The sequence below is a fragment of the Nannobrachium achirus genome, assembly GCF_963921795.1.
Source record: "Nannobrachium achirus genome assembly, chromosome: 6".
Classification (NCBI taxonomy): Eukaryota; Metazoa; Chordata; class Actinopteri; order Myctophiformes; family Myctophidae; genus Nannobrachium; species Nannobrachium achirus.
In genome coordinates this window covers 69,590,821-69,614,484 of record NC_137815.1, presented here as the reverse complement: position 1 = coordinate 69,614,484, position 23,664 = coordinate 69,590,821, and the positions used below count along the sequence as shown (strand labels likewise).

General features: G+C 41.7%; 1 protein-coding gene across 1 annotated transcript in view; it reads right to left on the bottom strand.

Annotated features, from left to right (window-relative positions):
• The window catches only part of LOC308287525 (protein kinase C delta type-like), a gene marked incomplete at its 3' end in the record, with an annotated part of 64,550 nt that extends 41,100 nt beyond the window's left edge, over window positions 1–23,450 (bottom strand). The window contains exons 1-7 of the mRNA XM_080728731.1: window positions 23,371–23,450; window positions 16,019–16,155; window positions 12,439–12,638; window positions 10,026–10,092; window positions 3,839–3,995; window positions 2,477–2,508; window positions 1,267–1,352 (exon numbers count right to left, since the gene is read on the bottom strand). Coding sequence (XP_080584857.1) covers window positions 1,267–1,352; window positions 2,477–2,508; window positions 3,839–3,995; window positions 10,026–10,092; window positions 12,439–12,638; window positions 16,019–16,127 — 651 coding nt within the window. The 5' untranslated portion in view covers window positions 16,128–16,155; window positions 23,371–23,450. The remainder of the gene's footprint in view (window positions 1–1,266; window positions 1,353–2,476; window positions 2,509–3,838; window positions 3,996–10,025; window positions 10,093–12,438; window positions 12,639–16,018; window positions 16,156–23,370) is intronic.
• Window positions 23,451–23,664: the final 214 nt, after the last annotated feature.

Sequence of the window (23,664 nt, the reverse complement as noted above, 5' to 3'; positions counted from 1 at the left end):
TTCAGAAATAGCAGATCTACAAGCTCACAGCGCGGCACTCAGTGCCACGCTGTGAGCTTGTATATCTGCTATTTTTCAATAGTTAAAGCACAGAGGCCCCACAGTGAATCCTTGTACCCAGGGCCCAGAATTTGGTGCGACACCCCTGTCTGTGCTACACTTCTGTGATGGGAACCCATCACTGACGGTGCTCCTCTGTGATGGGAACCCATCACTGACGGTGCTCCTCTGAGATGGGAACCCATCACTGACGGTGCTCCTCTGAGATGGGAACCCATCACTGACGGTGCTCCTCTGAGATGGGAACCCATCACTGACGGTGCTCCTCTGAGATGGGAACCCATCCCTGACGGTGCTCCTCTGAGAGGACAAGGCTGTGTGCAGTCAGTGGGTGGCCGCTGGCATCATCCAGTATGGATGCTGTCTTTTCTCTGTTTCTGCCACTGCCACCACAAAGTCAGGCTCAGTCCCCATCACCTTAAACAACCATCGGTCTGTCCAGTGTGAGAGCATCTCTCTGTCTAGTGTTGTCTCCCCAGCACTCCCTACAATAGCACCACAGCATAGACAAGGACGCTGTCTGGAAACCACTAGATTCACCTGTCAGAAATTGGTCCTGTATCCCAGTGGTTCTCAACCTGTGGGTCGGGACCCCTCAGGGGAGGTCCCCAAATTATTTTGAGGGGTCCTCAGATGATTAACGTAGCACGTTAACATACGGTTTAAGTGTATAGATGGTATCTGCACATTTCAAAAGTGACAATTTAAGGACTTTTTTAATACCTCTAAAATGACAAATTAAACATTGGCCAAATTGTCAAATATCAGAGGCAGAAATTGTGAAAATAGCCGATCTACATGCTCACAACGCCTTGTATTGTGAGGTGTTGTGAACATGTAGATATGCTATTTTCACAGTGCTTAGTGCTCGTCAGTGTGGGGGGTCCCCAGTTAAAATGTAATTATTTGGGGGGTCGCAGCCTGAAAAGGTTGAGAACCACTGCTGTATCCCCTCCCACTCTCTATCAAATGTCTTTGCCAAAAAATAGCCAATCTACAAGCTCACAACGCATCATGTTGCGACACGTTGTGAGCTTATAGATCTGCAATTTTTTGGCAAATGTTCCGCCCCAGGATAATGGAGTTTGACTATAGTGATGATATCGTAAATCACGATTTCTTTTGTCACAATAATCATGATATTTTCATATCGTCCCATCCCTAAACATGACATCGTCAGAAGATAAGTACACGAGTCATACGTACCACGGTGTCGCGGCTGTTGGCAGCCGTGCCCGTACATCTGCCAATGATTTTGTCGATGCATTTCTTGTGGATGGCGGCGTTGCATTCTGAGGAGCAGAGATGAAAGAGGCTTGTGTTCACTTTGAAGTAGGTGAGCACATGTTGTGCACGGCCTGAAGTAGTACAGCAGGACAGTGATGGTTTGAATCATCTTTCAATGTGCGTGGACACTACCTGGGCTACTGCATTTCCAGCCACTGTATGAAGCACAGTAGGCCTGTAATAATTCTATGTAATTGTACACTTGCAACATGTTTAATGCACACATTGTATTGCATTTATCATTTCAATTTGGCAAGTTACTTATTATCTTGAAGTTGTTCTAATCTGTGACCTCTTTACTTTAACACTTTAGTTCCTGCCTGCCATAGGGGGACAGGTAAAAGTGGGGGACAGTCTAGAGCAGGGATGTCAAAGTCAAATACACAGAGGGCCAAAAATCAAAATTTGCTACAAGTCGAGGGCCGGACTAGTTCAATGTTTATTTAAAACTCACAATTTGTCTGTCACAGATCGCGGCAATGCAGAGTTTATTTATTTTGATGGGGAAATTACTTTCTTCTCATTGAACTGTACTGCGTTGCTTGTGTTGCTTTGCTTCGATGTGACAATGTGGAGGACGGCACGAGTCACGGCCGCATACACAACACATAAAAGCGCTGTTTTACATCCTCCATTCTAAATCCAAATTTCCCTTTTTGGTTTGTGATTGGTTGGCTTCAGCTGTCTGTCTAAGGAAAGCATGAAATGTGGTGTGGTTGGCTGGCCTTATCTGTACATTTAGCATGTTGTGTTACGCTGTTTTGCGTGCGGCTGCGACCTGCGGGTCGGTTCCAATAGTAATTAAATATCATTGACTTTGACATATGTGGTCTAGAGAGTTCTGAAAAACACAACACAACATACTACGCTGCTGTGTTGGTTCGAGTCGAATAAAAAATATATGGTTAAAAGAATTGTAGCCCGTGTCGCAGGTTCGGTTCCCGACTACTGTCCTATCAATAAAGGCATAAAAGCCCCAAAACAAATCTGAAAAGGAAAAAAATTAAATAATAATAATTGTAGCCCGCTTATTCCCACTAGCCCAGAAGGACTGGAGAATGCTTTCAAAGTGATAAAAAATAAGAACGCTGGAGAACGCTACTGATAAAAATAAGGGTTACACACTTACGTTTGCATTTATAGCCTTGCTTGTTGAGTCCCCTGGGAGAGAAAGAAACGCGAGTGTGAGTGCGGCCTTGATGTCTTCCATTGATCAGTTAATGATTGAATGCTGTCAACAGTGAAGACTTGAATGATCCGCCGATTAATCATTTATCACTGATAATGAGGAACACTGGTACACCAATGATAACGTGTCTATATACGGGATTCTATTCTCTTCTAAACTTCCTCACCACTGAATCTTTCTCATGAGCCCTATAATTCATCGTATACCAAACAGTAAAAGTAGCTCATCTTCAAGCTCACAATGTGTCGCATAATTATGTTACTTTTGAAAATGAAAAATGAAAAGAATTATGTTTGAATATTTCGGAAACTTTGCCAAAAGTAGGGATGCAGGTTGTTAAAGTAGAATATAGCACAAAATAAAGATCCTCACATGCAGGTTGTGGAACATAAGTATTGACAAATGTAGATTTTGAAAATACTTCAAATTTGATGGACACCTGTTGGTAGTCAACACTAGAGTTATACTGTATGTCAAATGTAAAATGGGGAAACTCACAGACTAATGCCTCATTCACACTACAGATATATAGTTGAACGTTTTGCTTGGTAATTCAATGTAATCTCAATGGAAACCAGCTTTAAAGGCTGGGCATGTCGGCTGTCCTTGGAATCCAGCCTTTAAAGCTGGTTTCCATTGAGATTACATTGAATTACCAAGCAAAACGTTCAACTATATATCTGTAGTGTGAATGAGGCATAATAGTGAATCCTGACAGATTGCGTTTGGTACCAAAGTATGGTCAATTAATGTCTTCAGGGTTCCCCCACATTTTAACCAATGAATTTCTAAAACGTTTCCAGAATATTTAACCCAATATCCAGGCCTATAACAACCATTCAGTGCAATAACAAGTCTCTTCCTCCTATGTGCAATGCCAAAAGACAGGCAGTGTAGCAAAAACAAAGCATAGAATGGTTATAGAATAAGCGTGTAGATCTGTTTTTGTACATTTAGGCAATCAAGCCCGTTTGGTGAAAAACTACTTACAGTATTATGTTTCATATCTTGTGGGATGTTATATATGTTTTAGAAAATGTTTCAATAGCCAAAAACAATGCATAGCCAAATATTTTTCCAGGACCTTCCAGGACCCTTGATCAATTCCAAACCTTTTCCAGTGCTGGAAAAAAACTAATCTAATTTAAAAATATTTCCAGGAATTTCATGACCGTGGGAAGCATGTGTCTTCATGCAGTGTGTTTTAGTCTACTTGATTATTGGTTAACAATTCCGCCGCTGGCTGCCGTTTTTCAGAGGTGCAGACCCCCGTACTGACAGGTTGCAGACCACCGTACTGACCAGACGAACTCCCTGCACACGGAGCAGAAGGTGGGCTGTCTGAAGAAGGTGGCGATGAACTCGTGGTTCTTGATGCAGTGGATCTTGGCCTGTTTGATGGCACCTCGCCTCCGGTTTATGGTGGGAGCCTCTTCCTCCTTCGCCACCTGCTTGCTCTCTGTCAAGAAGACACACAGTACAGAGAGGAGGTGACACAAGAGCAGTGTTATCTAAAATACTTAAAGCTGTACTGTGGAAGCTGCTCAACTAGTGGTCAGTAGCGGTATTGCTTTTTTCGGCCGGAGTCGCCGCGGACCACCGGAACGGGGGTCCGCGGACCACCGCGGCCGTCGCGAGCACCTTCGCCTCGCCGATACGATTCCGTAGAGCCGTCTCCCATCATTTTTAGACCAGGATTGAGGGAGTAGCAAGCAATATTCCTTCACCAATGTAAACACAGTTGCTGAGGGAAGCTACTTCCTTTAGAGACAGCAAGACTGGCTGTGATTGGCCGGTGGTGTATGATCGGCACTGTGATTGGCCGGTAGTGTATCATGTGGGAGATGACATCCTTTTGCCGGGAAATTCTCCCCCCCTCACAACTCATAGAAAACATATAAAGAGAAGGCTTCAGAAGCTGAAAATAACAGAGTGGGTGTTCTAAAACTTTAGCGATTTAACAGTTAGGACAATTTTAAGATTTGTTTTATAAAAAAAGTTACATGGTATAACTTAAAAAAAAAAAACTTAGAACCAGATCCCCTCATTGTCATATTGGGAATATCTGAGTACAAAGCTAACAAAACATCAGCAATGTTTCCTATCTTATGGTCTCATTATTGCAAGGAAGTTGCTTCTTATGCATTGGAAGAAAAAAGATGCGCCAACCACAAAGATGTGGCTCAGTGACCTTACCAACACGTTACATCTTGAAAGGATTAGATATACTCTTGGGGACAAACTTTCATGTTTTGATAAAGTATGGTCGCCTCTCACAGCATACCTGGCATCAGTAACATAGGCTATACTTGGATGGTCGGGTGTCAATGACGGTGGAGTAGGGACGGGTGGGAAGGGGATGGGACTTTCAGAGATACTACTTAGGATCATGACTTGTATGTTTTGTATTGTTTGTATGTATATGTATTATTTATTTATGTAAACTGTTTCATTGTGTGTTTTTGTAAATGTATAACTTTTGATTTTGTGTGGAAAACAATTGAAAAAAAGAGCATGCATTGTTGCATTTATCTCTGACTTAATGTAATTTGCTAGAATAAAAAACATTTGAAACACAAGAGCAGTGTTGATTTCGTCGACTAAAACTATGACGAAGAATGTTTGTCGACTGCGTTTTGTTCACTGCTCTCAGGTGTTGCGTGCTGACAAATAGCAGATCTACAAGCTCACAACGCGTCGCAGCGCAACACGTTGTGAGCTTGTAGATCCGCTATTTTCAGCACGCAACCAAGTGTAAAATCAGTCATTACGTCATAAAATCTTAGGATATTTAGTCAACTAAAATTCGACTAAAACTAATACTTTTCAGGTGACTAAATTATGACTAAAACTAAATGACATTTTATTCAAAAGACTATGACTAAAACTAAATCAAAATCTCAAAATCCAAACAACACTGCACAAGAGTATCTCTGGAGTGACAAAACAACCGTTCCTTAGTGTAAGTCACTAACGTGATAGCCACAATATTGATGCAGAATGTGACGCAAATGAAATAGCTTAAGTGATTAGTGTGAGTAATTTCCGTATTCAGGAGGACAGTGGGTGATAGTGATACAGCTAAACAATGACAATCAGACACAGACAGCCATAGTGGATGATAAGAGTTTTTTTCACATGGCTTTTAGTGAGTGCTAAAGATAGACGTAGAGAGAGAACTAGCTTGGCTCCAGACCATAGACTCTGCCCACTCACTGAGTACAGACTGCTTCTGGTCTGGCATTGTGTTTTTTTTTTTTTTAAGATTTGTTTTTGGGCTTTTTATGCCCAATAGGATAGTAGACCGACAGGAAACGGGGAGAGAGACGGGGAATGACATGCGGCAAAGGTCTTCCGGATCGGGAATCGAACCGGTGACGCCAGCAGGCGTCATAACCTAGTATGTGGTATGCGCCTTGACCACCAGGCCAGCGGGCACCCCTGGCATTGTGTTTTGACCCTGCATTTTATCCTGTCCAAAATAGAGATTTTTCTAATGAGCGCCACAGCGGTGCGGATGGGTTCTAAAAAAAACGATTAGCCAATCAGCACGAGGGACCGTTGTCATGCTGTTTTCAAACCGTGCACAGGAGCTGACGGCTTAGACCGCTGAGCAGTAGTATACTGTAAATGTCTTTGTGGGAATTGACGTTCTTTTCAGTACGGAATCATTCAGTGGTTCAGTGTTTCTCTAAGTTGATTTCAGGGACTCTCTGGGTTCCTTAACTGGTAGCGTGCCCAGGATTATTCAACATTTAATCGGCAGGTGCCCATGGCAACCCGCCATTCTACCTACCTTTGAGGTCCTCCTGGCAAATAAGTAATCAATCCTGTTTATCACGATAATGTTTTCTTTCAGTCAGGACCGTTTTTTAAACAATCGCGGGCCGCAGTGCTTTTGTAAGGGCCGGTAGAAAAGGCCGCATTTTGAACATGAAGGTGATTTAAAAGCTAGACTAGAAGAGAAAATTTCTAAGAAATTTTAAGTGTGCCTGCAGCTCGCTAAGTCTGTGCAACCTTGTGTAGCGGTTGGTGTTAGCATTAGCGTTATTTCATTTGACGCAACCCGCGTGTCTGTATGACAAACGGTTCACGAGATCAAGGGTCACTTCCTGTTTGGTGAGGGGCACTTCCTGTTTGGCGAAATAGGCCCCAATTAAGGTCATGGACGATTAATGAATTAAAGCTGCAAGCAGCGATGACCAGGCCCTCGCAGCTCTACCCACGTCACAAGGCCAGCAGCCAATCAGAAACCAAACTGGAAGTCAGCCATTTCGACTAATTAGTGGCGTTTTGGAGCATTTTTGGCCGTTATCACGGGTCGCACTTTAACGACAGTTTTTTGAGAAAAAATTGTTTTGTGAGAAAAAAAATTTGAGAAAAAAACTTTTTTGAGAAAAAGAAATTTTGAAAAAAAAAATGTGAGAAAAAAAAATCTTGAGAAAAAAAAATGTGAGAAAAAAAAATGTTGAGAAAAAAATAATTTTGAGAAAACAATTTTGAGAAAAACATTTTTTGAGAAAAAAATAATTTTGAGAAAAAAAAATTGAGAAAAAATTTTTTTGAGAAAAAAAATTTGAGAAAAAAATTGAGAAAAAAAAATTTTTGAGAAAAAAAAATTGAGAAAAAAATTGAGAAAAAAAATGTTTGAGAAAAAAAAAATTGAGAAAAAAAAATTTTTGAGAAAAAAAAATTTTGAGAAAAAAAAAATGTTGAGAAAAAAAATTTTTGAGAAAAAAAAATTTGAGAAAAAAAAATTTGAGAAAAAAATTTTTTGAGAAAAAAAAAAATTGAGAAAAAAAATTTGAGAAAAAAAAATTTGAGAAAAAAATTTTTTTAGAAAAAAAGAAAATTGAGAAAAAAAAATTGAGAAAAAAAGAAAAGGTATGACACCAGCCGCAAGTCTGTACGACAAACGGTTCATGAGTTATAGAGGCACTTCCTGTTTGGTGAAGGGCACTTCCTGTTAAAGAGGGGGCGAGGCTTAATCAATTACAGCTCATCCCTATTGGTCGGAAAAAGACCAAAGTTGTGTGAGCATTTTACATTTTAAATGACGTTGCTAGGCAAAAGTATGGCAGAGTTATGTGGCGCCAAAGTTTCTGGATTTTTTTTCGGAGTCCCCCATTCAAAGTCAATGGAGTTTTTGGGCGTTGTTTTTTGCGAATTACATCGCAATCGTAAAGCGGATCGGAAAGAAAAGTAATAGCACACCATTCCCGGCCGAGCCGCACATTTTGATGTATATATTGCGGGGGTGGCGTAAATCGTGCGGCAGTTATTACGTGCCGAAGTTTCCCCCATTCTAAGTCAATGGGGTTTTTTGGCGTCGTTTTTTGCGAATTACGTCGCAATGGTAACGCGGATCGGAAAGAAAAGTAATAGCACACCATTCCCGGCCGAGCCGCACGTTTTGATGTATATATTGCGGCGGTGGCGTAAATTGTGCGGCAGTTATTACGTGCAGAAATTCGTGGCGAAAGACTTAATTAAGTATGGCGGATTACAATAAGTGTTTTGCTATTGCATAGCAGGCACACTTAATTAGGAGAAAAAAAAAACACTTTTCTGCAGCAGCGTATGTCTATGAGGGAGACAGCACTTCTCGGTCACATGATCTTGCGTTGCATTTCGGGAAATTGAGTGTTTTTCGTCTGCTACCCGTAACTTGTAAATAGACTAAGCCCCCATGCCCCCCCCCCCCCTTTCTTTTTTTTCCGCCTTTGTATTTGATGTTATGCTTTTGAAACTGATATTATCCTAGATAAAGTACTATGTTCTATCCGTCTGTCTTTCAATGTTATATGAGATATTTAAAGTGTGGTTCCTGTGGAAATAAGCCTCGGCTTTCTAGGATCTCCTTTTAGTTGACCTTGTACCAGTGATTTGTACTGTCATGAAACTGTACTTTTTTCTATTGCAAACTTCTAATAAATTCTTCAATCAATCCATCAATCAATCAATCAAAAACTGCGGTAGCCTGGTACAGTAGCTACAGTACAGTAGCTACAGTACAGTAGCTACAGTACAGTAGCTACAGTACAATGCGTCGAACGCGTCAATGCCACGTCATGGACCTCTAATGAGTTAATGGGGGTCTAAATTGACCCTTATAAGTCTGTAACTCTGACAGCATACAATTGGAACCAAATGGACCCGAGTATACAAATGGAACCACATGGACCTGTTAGGGTCCATGTGGTTCCATTTGTATACTGTCAGAGTTAAGGGACTGTCAGAGTTTAAGGGACCTTGAAATCTAAAAGTTTGAGAACCACTGCAGCAGTTCACTAAAACGTTTCATTCAAATGATTTTGTTCACCAGTTAGTTTAGTGTGTGGCTGGAGGTCTGCCTCTATTGTGCTATTATCACTCACTGAACTGAAACCCTGACTGGATCATTCAGCGCAGCACATTAACCGCATGCAACGTCCCCTCAGGCAAAGTGGTTTTAAACAATACATACTTCAAACACCAGCCAGACATAATGTCTTTTCTCTTTTGACTTCCTGCACAGTCAGTGTAAGAACAGAAGGAGAAGAACAGGAAGGCCGCTGCAAAAAATTGTCTTTAAAACACTTTGAAGCTTGGCGTCTCTATTGTGGATACTGTATGTACAGTATACAGGCGGACATTAAAAAGAAGTCTCTTCTCTTCTTTTCTTTTTGCTCCCTCTCTCTCTCTGTTTTTTTCTCTTTCTCTTTTTTAACACTTTTCTTTTTACCTTTTTTGTGAAAGTTATCCCTATTTAAAACTTCCTTATTTAGAACATTTTTGTCAACATTTTAGACCCAGTCATTTGAATTTCTCTTTTTACTACTATACTGATGTTTAAATAATCTAATGATGATTATATTATATTATAATAATGTGTCTTATTAATTTAATCGTCTTATTTTTGTCGTATATAAAGAGACAATGTCGGGTTAAAAAAGAGGGATATTATTGTTCATGCATATATGCACATGTACCTTTATACCCTTGCAAGTCAAACTTTTTTTTCCTTTTATTTAAGAAATTAAAAAAAAGAAAAGAAAGAATTGTACGATCGACTCATAAAGTGTCGCATCACGACCGATTGTAGGCTATTTTGCTATTTGTCTTGCGATGATGTACATAATGGCTTAAAGGAGTAGTTCACCCCCAATAATTTGATGACAATAAATGTACCCCCATTGATACCCAAATGCATTCGGGTCCCCATCCGGAATCAATGGGGGTAAATTTACTACAATCAAAAATTTGTCTTAGGAATGTGACAAATAGAAAATATTATTATTGAATTTAGTTGTCCATGGCATGAGTAATCAATAGGGAAAAAAAGTCATTTTGGGGGTGAACTACTCCTTTAACAAAATCAACAACCAAAAACAATGCATAGATATTTTTTTCCAGGATCTTCGATCAATTCCTAAACTTTTCCAGCACTGGATAAATAGTTTTCTAATTTCTAAATATTTCCAGGAATGTCATGACCGTGGGAACCCACCTGGATCTGCTCCCTCCAGGAAGTACTGTACTGCCATCATCACCTTGCCGCTAGGCTGGAGATCAACCTGAGGAAAGAAAATAAACACACACATGCACACACACACACACACACACACACACACACACACACACACACACACACACACACACACACACACACACACACACACACACACACACACACCAGTGGTGTCAGCTAGGGTATGGCAAAGATGGGAGTCCTCATGGAAAATAGGCATTACATTTTGGATAACACGGTTCTATTGTGAAAATAGCTGTGAGCATGTAGATCGGCTATTTTCACAATGTCTGAAAAAAAGGAAGGTTTCCAGGCTGCCATATCCAGCCTGGAACGGTTGTTCAAGTGCAGCTAGACTTAGCATTTTATTAAACGTGCCACAATTAACAATAATGCATTGCACCTGTGCAGCTGACCTGCGGAACCTGGGAATATACCATTTTGGCAAGATGGGGAGAATATAATTATAATACCTTGTTAAAGTGACCATTTTGTAAAATTTTGCATTTGTAGTTATTTTACTGCAATTTAACAACATAATAACGAGAACAGATAGACAAAGAGACATTCATGGATTTATATTTAAAAGTACCGGTAGCTTTTATTTTCCCCCCTGGACCCAGGGTATGGCAGCTGCATACCCCTGCCATACCCAATTGACGCCCCTGACGCACACACACAAATGATGTTGTACAAAGTGCACATGCAAATAGGGCTGTCACGACCATGACGTTTTACGTGACGATTAATTGTCACTCAAACAATTGCGATTAACGATTTAATTGTGTTTTTGTCGTTGGCAATTGCATTTCTGTTTGGCTTTTAGGATTCGAAGTTGCACATTTCATTGTGATTTTGTATCAACTGTTGTTTTTAAATTGTTGTACGGCGACCTTGAGTGCCTTGAAAGGCGCCTTATAAATAAAATGTATTAAAATGGCTACATGCGTATATCCCAGTGTAGGGGAAGTTACTTTGAAAGTGTAACCCTTGTACAGTTACAAGTAACTCACCATGGCAGTAACTTCATCAAGTTAAAGTTAAAACCCTGGAGAAATATAACTTATAAAGTTTCAAGTTACATAGAAAAAGTAACTTGGGTCACAGTATCTGTATCTCTGTAGCCATTAAACAAAACAGGTATTTCTTACATTGATGCTCCTACATATTATCATGCAAGCACCAGTTAAAGTTACTTTCCATCCCTCATATACTGTGTGCACAGTGCACACCCCATAACCCACACACTGCACATCATTTCGGAGCTCATATCTTTGAACGGGTAAGGGCTAGTTAAAATAAAGTTAAAAAAATAAGAAAATGATGATCTGTTGAGGACATTTGATCGTAAAATTATAACTTCGCTTGTAACTTCTTGTAACTTGTAACTTGAGCCAAACATTACCCAAAAAGTATCTCAGTTACAGAAATATGAATGTAACTCAGTTAACCGCAAGTAACAGCAAAATGTAACTTAGTTACGTAACTCAGTTACATGTAACTTTAACTTCCCCAACACTGCGTATATCATCATTAGGGCATTCACGAATAGTGATTTTTAGTATTCGAATTATTCGACCTCAAAGTATTCGAATAGTCGAATATTCGACAGGACTGGCCAAACCGTCAAATATTAAAAGCAAGACGCGAACATTGTGAAAATAGCCGACCTACATGCTCACTCATCGTTGTGAGCATGTAGATCAGCTATTTTCACAATATTTATCTGCGGAACCGAGTCACATTAAATGTAATACCTTGTCAGGGTGGGGGGGTCCCCAGTTCAAATATGTTTATTTTGGGGGTCACAGCCTAAAAATGTTTGAGAACCCCTGGTATAGAGCATTAAAGGAGTAGTTCACTCCCAAAATTACTTTTTTTCTATTGATTACTCATGCCATGGAGAGTAGAGTTCAATAATATTTTTTGGTTTTTGTCACATTCCAAAGACAAAAATTTGATTTGAGTAAATTTACCCCCATTGATTCCGGATGGTGACCCGTTTCGAAACGGATCACCATCCGGAATGAATGGGGGTAAATTTATTGTTATCACATTTTTGTCTTAGGAATGCGACAAAAAACTAAAAATATTATTGAACTCTACTCTCCATGGCATGAGTAATCAATAGAAAAAAAGTAATTTTGGGGGTGAACTACTCCTTTAACAAATTCATCCACCAGGAGCATTACAACTCATTCTTATGACTTCCTATCTAGCCAAGCTTTATAAAATATAGTTTTTTTTTAGAGAAAACTATAAAAAGATTAAAATAAGCAAACAACGTCGAATAGTGACTTTGATATTCGAATATTCGAATATTTGGTGAATGCCCTACTCATCATGCAGGGACACTGTCTTCCAGAGAGCTCTGGTGTTGTTGTGTTTTTACCCAGAACTCAGCGCGTCCGTTGGCCTTCTTGCAGCGCTCGGCCAGGACCGACACCCCCACGGTGACCTCGGCCAGGGGCTCCTCGGCCGTCTTCATCAGCAGCACCTGCAGCACCCGACCCTCGTAGATGTGGGCGTCAAAACTGGCCTTCCACGCCGGGAACATTGTGGGCTTCCTCTGCACCAGGGTCTTCCCCCGCTCTGGAGGAGAGGGGGGAGAGACGGAGGGAGAAGGAGAGATGGAGAGAGAGAGAGAGAGATGGAGAGAGAAGGATAGATGGAGAGAGAAGGAGAGGGGGGAGAGACGGAGGGAGAAGGAGAGATGGAGAGAGAGAGAGAGAGATGGAGAGAGAAGGATAGATGGAGAGAGAAGGATAGATGGAGAGAGAAGGAGAGATGGAGAGAGAAGGAGAGATGGAGAGAGAAGGAGAGATGGAGAGAGAGAGAGAGAGAGAGAGAGAGAGAGAGAGAGAGAGAGAAGGAGAAATGGAGAGACAGACAGACAGACAGACAGACAGACAGACAGACAGACAGACAGACAGAATGTAAGTAATTTTGTCCAATCTGTATGGAAGAGTATGTTAACACTTCGCCAGCCGAAATAGAATGGCTTGTTGGTAGATTAGCCTTGAAATTTCTATTATTATATTATGATCTGAACTGCATTCATTTTACAAGACCATCCGCGCTATATCACGTGGTCTTCATCCCCCATAACCATCATGCGATCCCCGTTGTATTCTCACCACAGTCACCAGCCAAATTCCTCCCTCTGCATTGGCTTAGAGTGGCGGTTTTCGGCCGATGCATCTCCTCCCCGTGCGTTTCGCGTGCGCAATCCGTTCACGTAAAAGTCGGCTCAAATAATCCAAGTGTGACTCAACAGTAGATATGAACAGTTTCGCTAGCTTAGCCCCCAGCACTCCAGCTGTGCTAGCACTAATGTCTAAACAGAAAACGGACGGGAGCAGGGAAGCTATTACAGGGAAAGAACCTGACGTAACTTCTGCTTCATGTCAGAGGAGCCATGCGATATCGATGGACGAGCGGTGACTAGGGAAGGTTAGACGATCGCAGATTTTCGGATAAAAATCATTTATTTCGTTTTTAATGACATAGTACGGTAAAAGACGGCGTGGCTGAGATATCCTTGCTCAAATGTCCGGTATATTACGGTATTAATATTAAGTGGCTCCCCGTGGCTTGGAAAGGGTTAATATCATCTAACATCATAATATCATTCAACAGGGGTCCGGGACCCCTAGGGGGTCCTCAGAGTTACTACAGGGGGTCCTCCAAATCGTTGAGTAATAGAAAGTTTTTTTTTTCTCCTTTTTTATATTAACCACTTGAACCCTGGTGTCCATATTCTGAGAACTTTAGACTTTGTGAGCTTGTAGATCGGCTATTTTTGGCCAAGAGGTTTGATGTAGAGGGGAAAAAGAGCAGACTAAGTACAGAGTGAAAGGTCAAGTTTATTAAAGTATTGACGTTTCAAGTGGTTAAATATCTGAAAACACAAATTGACATGAATCCAAAATAAATGTCAGCACTTGCGCAGGAAAACTAGGGCAAAAGAATCTCGCAATAACCTGGCAGCCCACCAGTGGGCCCCCAGCCCATAGGTGGTGAATCAGTGACCTACTGTACTGTATCCACGACTTTCCAACGCCCCATAGTGCATTGTGCAGACGCTGTACCGAGCTTCCGGCGCTGCAGCCGAGTGTGATCTACAAGCTCACAACGGTTGCATCTGCGACGCAACGTGAGCTTGTATGTCTGCTGTTAAACCGGAAGTGTGGTCCAAACAGGTCCAAATAATCTCCAGTAAACTCCCACGGAAACAGGTGGATAGACCCGTTTCTTGTTTACAAACATTGAGACTAAATGCACAGGTGACTGTATCATGTAATCAATTCCCACCAATCCCCAAACCTGTTGTTTTGGGGAGCGCTGGTTTCATTGGCTAATTTTGGTACCGACCTGCGCGCGCATCTAGTTCTTATCAGTGTAACGTGGACCAGAAATGCGTCTATAGGCAGCATTTCAGTCAGGAACACTCACGTCAAAGTAGATTTACTATTTATTGCAACAAATGGAATACAGTTAAACGTGGTGTTAATGGCTCTGCCAAACAGCATGCTAAGCAAAATCGGGGGACCGCTATGCAAAAAAAGAAAAAGAAAAAGGCCATAGAACATTGAATTAGAGCCTTGCACACATGAATCTCAGTTCAACATTCAGTTAAACACTTGAATAATGCAAGACTGGGAACCATTAAGTGGATGCTGGTTGAAAGCAAGCATCAGACTGACAGCTGATTACAGCTGATTATGCGACTTTTGTGCCCTGCATGAATAAACTAAAACGCAAAGCTTCATTTAACAGAACATCCAGTAAAAGGAAAAACGGACATCAGGCAGCTGTTGTTGCCATGTCCTTCTGGTCAGTACAGATCCTAGCTGACATTCACCTGGGTTTTTATTAGAGCTGCCAAATGATACATTTAAAAAAGAGATGTCTACCACTTTTTTTGGTCACATGTTCAGATACTGGATTCTGGTTGGCTTAAAACAGTGGTAAATCAGTCAACAACCTTGAGTTGGCTCATGTTGTGTTGCAGTTGTAACATTGCAAGTTACAACTGTGTTAGAAAAGCAATTTACCATTCGAGGGTTGTGGGTTGTTGGCTGATTTACCACTGTTTCAAGGTTGTTTGGCACTCGGCTTCGCCTCGTGGCACAACCCTGAAACAGTGGTAAATCAGCCAACAACCCACTCCCTCTCATGGTAAATGGCTTACGTCTCTTATGGCCACTCCGGTCTCTGTAGTGGTACATATCATTAATGAATAGGGATGGGACGATATGAAAATGTCACTTATTAATGTGACCAAAGAAATTGCGATTTACGATATTATCGCGATAATCAAAATACCCCCAACATCCATTATCCTGGAGCGGAAAAGTTGCCAAAAAATAGCAGATCTATAAGCTCACAACGTATCGCAACGCGATGCGTTGTGAGCTTATAGATTGGATATTTTTTGGCAAAGAGCTTTGGAAAAGAGTGAAAAAGACTGTATCAAGAACGTTATTTCCAGGTCTGTTTTACCAATTATAGATGGAATGGTACCGGATATGCAACTTGACAAATGAAAGTGAATTGATCCCAGTGCAAGACGGAGGATAATTTCACGATACATTTTGATCTCCACGATACGATTATTGTTATTTTTTTTATCACGATACGGCCCGCCCACTCAGCAACTTCCTGGTGCCGAAGTCACGTTTTGAAGGGTATAACCCTGCTAAAAGCCCATAGAGTATACACAGAAATCGCAAATTTAATACAATTTCCGAATATTAAAGTATAAAATACGGCTAGCATGATCAAGAACACAAGATAGTAAAAGGCACAAAGCATTATAATTTACTTTACCGTACGAAATAATGATTTGTTGGCTTTACGTCCAGTGATTTCTGTGTTAGTTTCCCCTTCAAAGCTGACGCTAATTGTCCCATCCCAACTCCATATGGGGACATATCATCATAAAAGAATAGAAGCAATGAGTTTCTCACCTGTAGTCAGAGCCTCCTTCATCTTGATGGCACAGAAAGGGGCCTCGGACGAGAAGGGCAGGACCCCCAGGTCGTAGGAGTTGAAGGCGATCCTCAGGAAAGGCGCCATGGCGACGAGCTGCGAGTCCCCCGTTCACCTGGTCAAAAACATTGGCCCGACAGACGGTTAATCCAGGACATACAAACATGTCATGTTACACAAACATGATACGCTTATACAAATAGAAAACCACAAATAAGACCTGTAAGAGTATGTCCATATGGTTCCATTTGTACACAATCAGAGTTATGTGGGTCCTTCAAATTAAAAGGTTTGAGAACCACTGATTGAGTATAGCTACTATATATCAACAGTAAGACTCCCTAATCGGGAAATAAGCGACCGTCAGGTCGCATACACAAACTTTAGAAGGCAATGATAGGCAATCAGGAGGGAATATGGGAAATGGGACAGATCCATGTTGATGACATGACTAGAGATACTGTGTACCGCTTTGCGTGATTTTAGGGCAAAATCTGTAGGAGCAGTGTCCAAAAATGTGTTTTGCAAAAATCGGCCTGATGGGTTGTTATGTGTTCACTACATCCATTCAGAGAGATCAGAAATAAAAGGAGAGCTTACAGTATAAGATTAAAAGCAGGCTGTTATATTGCATTGGACGGTTTATCGCCCATTATTTAACTTTTCATTTTGCACTGTGAGCATGTAGATCTGCTATTTTAGAATTGTTTTTAATCAAATCAAAGTTTTTCAATTTGATTAGAATAGATTTTCGTCAGAAATCTCTGCCTCTGCAGATGTCCCTATGTCAGGCTCTAAATATTATTACTCCTGCAATAGTTGACATTAATCAGATGATGACTCGCATTTCCACATTTTCTGACAAACAAGATACAGTCATGTGCCCTCTGAGACGGGAACAAGAACAGATGATTGGTACCACAAGGGAAATATGGTTACTGTTACTTAACTTCAGTGAAATCCCCAGCAGGGAAAAGATCTGACACATGATTTAAGAGAAAACACAAGCAGTATGTCTGCATTTTCTCCTTAGTTCTCTTTTCTCATAAGATCTCATACAATAATACACCATAATCAGTCCAGAGGGACAGGGTAATATTGGTCACCTCTGTAGTTCCTTGCACTGCTGCCAATTTGTTTTGTTTTTGTAATGTTCCTTAAGATGGAAGCTTAGTTCAACCTAGTTTTAAAACTGTTTGTGTGTTCCAATTAAGAAAATCTATTTGAAAAATGTTTCAAACTGTCCCATTTTCAAACTGTCCCGTTTTCAAGCTGCGTGTCCCGGTGTCCCGACGAATATCTCTAAAACACTAATATGTCCCGGTTTTCAAGTTTCACTACACAATTTGCATAGACATTTTATCATGTTCTTTTCATGTAAACATGCTCACCTAAACAAACAGAAACATGAACAAATACATTGCGTGTCTGAATTCAACGCTGAGGCTGTTTGTCAATCACTCACTGCCTGTATGCAACGCTGCGGTGCGTATGTGCAAACGTTAGAGAATGGGCACGCGCGTGCACAGTAATGTGCACATTGCTTTGAGGGTCCCGGTTTTAAGCTGAAAATATGGTCACCCTAAATTAAGTGAAAACCTTATCAAGCAGACTAAGCAGTGTGACACAGCAATGTGTGTGTGTGTGTGTGTGTGTGTGTGTGTGTGTGTGTGTGTGTGTGTGTGTGTGCGTGCGTGCGTGCGTGCGTGCGTGCGTGCGTGTGCGTGCGTGCGTGTGCGCACGTGCATGCCTGTGTGCATTGAGTGAGAGAGAGAGAGTATTCAAGAGAGAGAGAATAGAGTACTCAAGTACTGTACTGAACAGTACAATACTGTGGTGAAATTCCAATGATTTTAATCCCAGTTATATTACTGGTATGCGTTGACGTGCACATACAGTACAGTAGGCCTATGAGTGTCCCTGAGTTTGTGTCTGCAATCTGCATGCCCACGCATGACTCCATGTGTGTTTGTGTATATACTGGTACAAAACGTGCTGGTGTATCCTGCAGCTAACAGTTTGTCTGTTGACAATGTACCTTGCTGAATCTTTTTCAACCAACCGTCATATTTTTAAACTAACCACACTGGTGTACTGTCTTCTATCCTAAAAGGATTGGCTAACAAATTATGTTAGTTATATATATAAGTGTGGGTGTTTTTGAACAAACACTGTGCCTTAAGTATCCAGCTACAATGTTGTGCTTGTTGTAAGCATACTTTTAAGCCCTACATTTTCACTACACACACGCTCTCGCCTGTCATTTGTTGTTCTCCGCAGTGTGCGGTTCCTATGTGGTTGCAGCTGCCACAGTCGAGGTATTTTCTATGAATTACTGAGGCCGAGCGAGCCTCGACATGTCCCTAATCCAGCCAGAGCCGCGCAGCAAGCATGCCTGCATGGCATTCACAATCACACAACACCCCCGACTACCTGCTTCTGAACCTGTGCCAAGACCAGAGAAACAAGGAAACAGTGTGAGGGAAATTCATTTCCAGAAAGAAGCTAAACTAGTCTTGTGGTGGAAAAAGTACTCGAATGTTTGACTTGAGTAAAAGTGCAAACATATCAGCATCAAAATGTACCAAAAGGAAAAGTACAAAATGTTTGGAAACAGCAGCTATTTTCAAATAGCCATGGTGTGACAGGGGGCTGCTCTCCATTTCGACAATGACTTCTTATTGTTGGAGTGGCAACACTTCCATAGAGGTTAAGTTTAGGAGTTAGGGTTAGGTATAGGGTTAGTGTCGGAAAGGAGACATGTCGGAATGGAGACATGTAACCGGTATGACATTAAGGCTGAAGTGGTTGGTGTATGTTTTGTAATATAATAATTTACATCTGCAAAGTAACAAGTAACTTAAAGTTTTCAAATAAATGTAGTGGAGTAAAAAGTACAATATTTGGATCCGAGATGTAGTGGAGTAGAAGTGAAAGTATTGGCGATTGGGAATACTCTAGTAAAGTACAAATACCTCAAAATTGTAATACAGTAAGTACATTACTAGAGTAAATGTACTTAGTTACTTTACACCACTGTCTGCTCTGCATCGACTTCTGCTTCTTTATTGTCACATAGGTTACATTTCGACATGTCTCCATTCCAACATCCATTCCGACACTAACCCTATCTCTAACCCTTACCCTAAACTTAACCTCTATGGAAGTGTCGCCACTCCGACAATAAGAAGTCACTGTCGGAGTGGCGACATGTCGGAATGGAGAGCAGTCACGTGTTTACAGGTGTAAGGAAGCGTATTTATTTGTTCCCAACATTTACTGTTTTTGAGCAGTGGTAAACCGCTCCATAGAGTGGCTGTGCGTGTGTCTGTAGCCACTTTTCCTCAGCGTTTTGCCATAGCAATGTGTTTTCCTCAGCGTTTTGCCATACCAATATGTGTGTGTGTGTAGCCATATTACATCACCAATTACATCCTAGACCTATATCCTAGTCTTTTTCCTCAGCGTTTTGCCATAGCAATGTGTGTGTAGCCTGTATTACATCACCAATTACCAATTGAAGATGTTATGCAAGCACGACCACCGCTCACTTCACATTGGGTGTGATTTTTCAAGGAAGCGCAGCACAAATGAAGATAGAAAGAAAACAAGGAAAACCGGTCAGGTGTGTCAAATTGTCCTGATATGAAGAGTAGAGTAAAAGAAAAGTAAACAGAGTCAAAAGTAGAGATTACACTTGCATGTTCAGAGAGTAAAAAGTATTCTGAGATGAGTGTGTGTGTGTGTGTGTGTGTGCGTGCGTGCGTGCGTGCGTGCGTGCGTGCGTGCGTGCGTGCGTGCGTGCGTGCGTGCGTGCGTACGTGTGTGGTGTGCGTGTGTGCGTGAGTGTGTGCGTGCGAGAGTGAGTGTGTGCGTGCGAGAGTGAGTGAGAGAGACAGAGAAAGACAGTGAGAGAGAGAAAGGGGAGAAGAGAAGAAAAGAGAATAGTACGCTATATCAGGGGAGGCATGAACAGCCATGTTGTGGGCCAGTGAGCTGCCATCATGTGAACGTGTTGGCCGTTTAATCAATAGAACGCCGACTGTGTGATTATTGGGGACAGCAGGGCTGATTGATCGTCCAGCATACTGTACATACTGTACTGTGCACAGCTTGGTTCCTGTCTGCTAGATTCAGGTCGTTTCATAATTACCCACCAGTGCACTGATTGTATCTGCATAAACAAAACAAGCCACAGAGAGAGACAGGAGGAGAAGCATGCATGTTGCAATGAGACGCTCCAGCTTTCACAAGACATTGTTTCTCTCTCAGTTTTACACCTGCTAAAGCTATTAAGTGGTAGTAAACATGATTCGGAGGTGATTCCGAGACTATACATGTTGTTGTATAACGCTTTAATAATTGGTTTTCAACCTTCAGGGTCCAATGTTTATTCAGCATTTGAGCCACGGACCACCATTGCATTTGATGAGATTTAGCCTCACAGATCCAAGACTTCAAATGTTTTGGGGGTCCTCCTCCCTATGTTCCACAGGTGCTATGTTCCCCACAGATTAGCATTCACCGGGTTAACATTCACCAGCGTCGTTAGCATTCACCAGTGTCGGCCGGTTAGCATTTCACCAGGTTAGCATTCACCAGCGTTAGTTTTACTGAGGTTAGGGTTAGGGTTAAAGGTTAGGTTTAGGTGGTAAGTTGGGAACATAGAACCTGGGGAACATATAGGATAAGATTTTGTCCTTAATTCCATGCTGCATTGATGTGTTAGGACAGATAACAGGCACACGTTGATCAAAATAATTATTCTACAATGGCTACTTATTGTCAATTAAGTTATGCAGAATGTTTAAAGGAGTAGTTCACCCCCAAAATGACTTTTTTTCTATTGATTAGTCATGCCATGGAGAGTAGAGTTCAATAATATTTTTAGTTTTTTGTTGCATTCCTAAGACAAAAATGTGATAACAACAAATGTTTCGAAACGGGTCACCATCCGGAATCAATGGGGGTAAATTTACTCGAATCAAATTTTTGTCTTAGGAATGTGACAAAAACCAAAAAATATTATTGAACTCTATTCTCCATGGCATGACTAATCAATTCAAAAAAAGTCATTTTGGGGGTGAACTACTCCTTTAACAATGATTTAACTCTTGAGAGCTATAGGGTCCATTATTTGGTTTCATTTTACGCTCTCAAGAGAAGATCCATTCAGGTCCATTTGGTCACCAACTTGGCATCATTTAGCTGGGGACCACTTGGGAGTTGGAACCCCCTCAAGGACCACTGGTGGTCCCCGGACCACTGGTTGAAAGTGTTCTGCAGCCTGTAATCCAGGAGCTTTTGGTTCCGGCTGCGAAATAAGCGAAGTGAGAGGAAGCAATTGACTAATAAAAGGAGAAGGAAGTGAGAAAGTACTTGAGTAAATGAAAGAGAATGAAAGAGAGCGATTGAGAAAGAAACAGTAACAAGTCTGTAACTGATATCATCATTCTAAGTGTTAATAAGCCTGAAATACTTGGTTACTTGGCCGCCAGCCACGTCGCACCATGACAGTAGGAGCTCTACCAGCTCACAATCAAGAACAAATCAACCTTGCTTCATTCTATGATGGCCAATTCAAGCACAATACTTCTGACTGACACTGTGAAATGCTGCTCCATGTGAGTGGGCCCTTTCTTGACAGTCCCTCACCCGACAGTCTGACAGATGTAGACAGTCAGCCCAAACTCTCTCTCTCTCTCTCTCTCTCTCTCTCTCTCTCTCTCTCTCTCTCTCTCTCTCACGCACGCACGCACGCACGCACGCACGCACACACACACACGTACGTTTCTTCGCAAAGTAAAGCCCTGCATGCTTCATCATACAAGGCTGTCGCACAACAGTAGTGAAAACAGCAGATCTACAAGCACACAACGCACCGCGAGGCGTTGTGTGCTTGTAGATTGGCTGTTTTCACTAGTTTAAATCATTTTTAAAATAATAAATACAATACTGGCTTTCAAGCAGTTTCAAGGGGCACACTTGACCCTTCTCAGGGGCACACCAAAGGTCCCCAGGCACAGTGGTTGAGAAACACTGCATAGTGAAAGTGCAGCTGGCAGGTATCACTGTGTACAGTATGTATGGATAGACTACATACAGTGATATCTGCCAGCTGCACTTTGGGGCAGGCTGGCTGGCATACATAAGATAAAACCACATAGTTTCAGTTTGACACAATGAAGGTCAAAAGTGTTGCCATGACTGTGCAACAACTCTATTGAATTGGCTCAATGTATGTGGAAATGGTGTGTGTGTGTGTGTGTGTGTGTGTGTGTGTGTGTGTGTGTGTGTGTGTGTGTGTGTGTGTGTGTGACTGTGTGTGCGTGTGTGTGTGTGTGTGTGTGTGTGTGTGTGTGTGCGTGCGTGCGTGCGTGCATTTGTGTGCGCGTGCGTGCGTGTGCGCGCGCATGTGCGAATCAGAATATGTTTGATCTTCAATCTTGAAGTAGTAAGTCAGGTCAGTGCATTCTGTTTTCTCTTCGCTCTGACTCTGCTATAACAAACTGCATGCCTTTTTGGAGGAAGTGGTTTGCATTTCAGTTTGTTTCGCGGCGCCCCCGAATTCAGGAGGATTCCGACGACTTGTTTTGCCATTAAATCGACGAGACATTGATAGGAATGTCACTTGTCCTCTCTGATCGTACTATTATAACGCATGCTATATTAGAACTTGTGCTTGTTTGTGTGATAAAGAGTAGGAGGCAGTTGTTTTTTTCTTTTCTTATTTTGACTCGAATGTGAACGACTTTTGAGTCTTTGACTGACTGTCCTTTCTTGCGGTTCAGACCTGCCTACATTCCTCACCCGGGACTCCTTTAACGGCTGCAGCTGACAGACATGCACTACTATAGGCTTGACTGATCCGACAGCAATAGAAATACAACATTCAATATAATCTAACGATTAGATCAACAATGTCCACGTTACATATAAGCTATAACCCACTAACCGTCCTTAACTTAACGGCACGTTGTTGTTTTTGTACAGATCTTTAAAACAACAGTGTGTAGCCTACAAAGACGGAACTGTTGTTTTATAAAGGCGCGATGATCACATAACATAACAAACTCCACGTCCGATGAAGCAGTTTATACTGACCACACATCAATAACTAAACTGTTATAACACCGTTAATAACAATGTCTCATTATTCAACATTTCCAGCCGTTAACAGACAGTTATCCTCCCCGTGCGTGCATTTGGATATGAAGCTCATTTCGACTCTGTTCTTTTTAGACAACTGTAACTTTGTGAAAACTCTACGTGGGACGGCGTGAAAAAGTGGACAAGAATTACGCGTAGAAGAATAGCGGGTTGGTCTCACCTCTGTGCAGTGTGGTGGTGGTGGTCCTTACGAGCTGTCTGTTTCTGTTATTAGGCTGAATGATGACCGATCGGACGGACGGATCTCCCCTTGCCTTCTTCTTTCTTCTTTCTCTCTTCTTCAGAATCCTCGTCTCGCTTTATTTTTCGCTCTGTGATTCCGTCGATTGAGGAAGTGTTGCGCGCTGCCGCGCCGCGCTCGCACCACAGGCAGGCTTCTAGGAGGCAAACTGTGACGTTCTCCAGGTACACACGTGCGCGTGCGTGCGTGCGTGTGTGCGCGCGCGCGCTATAA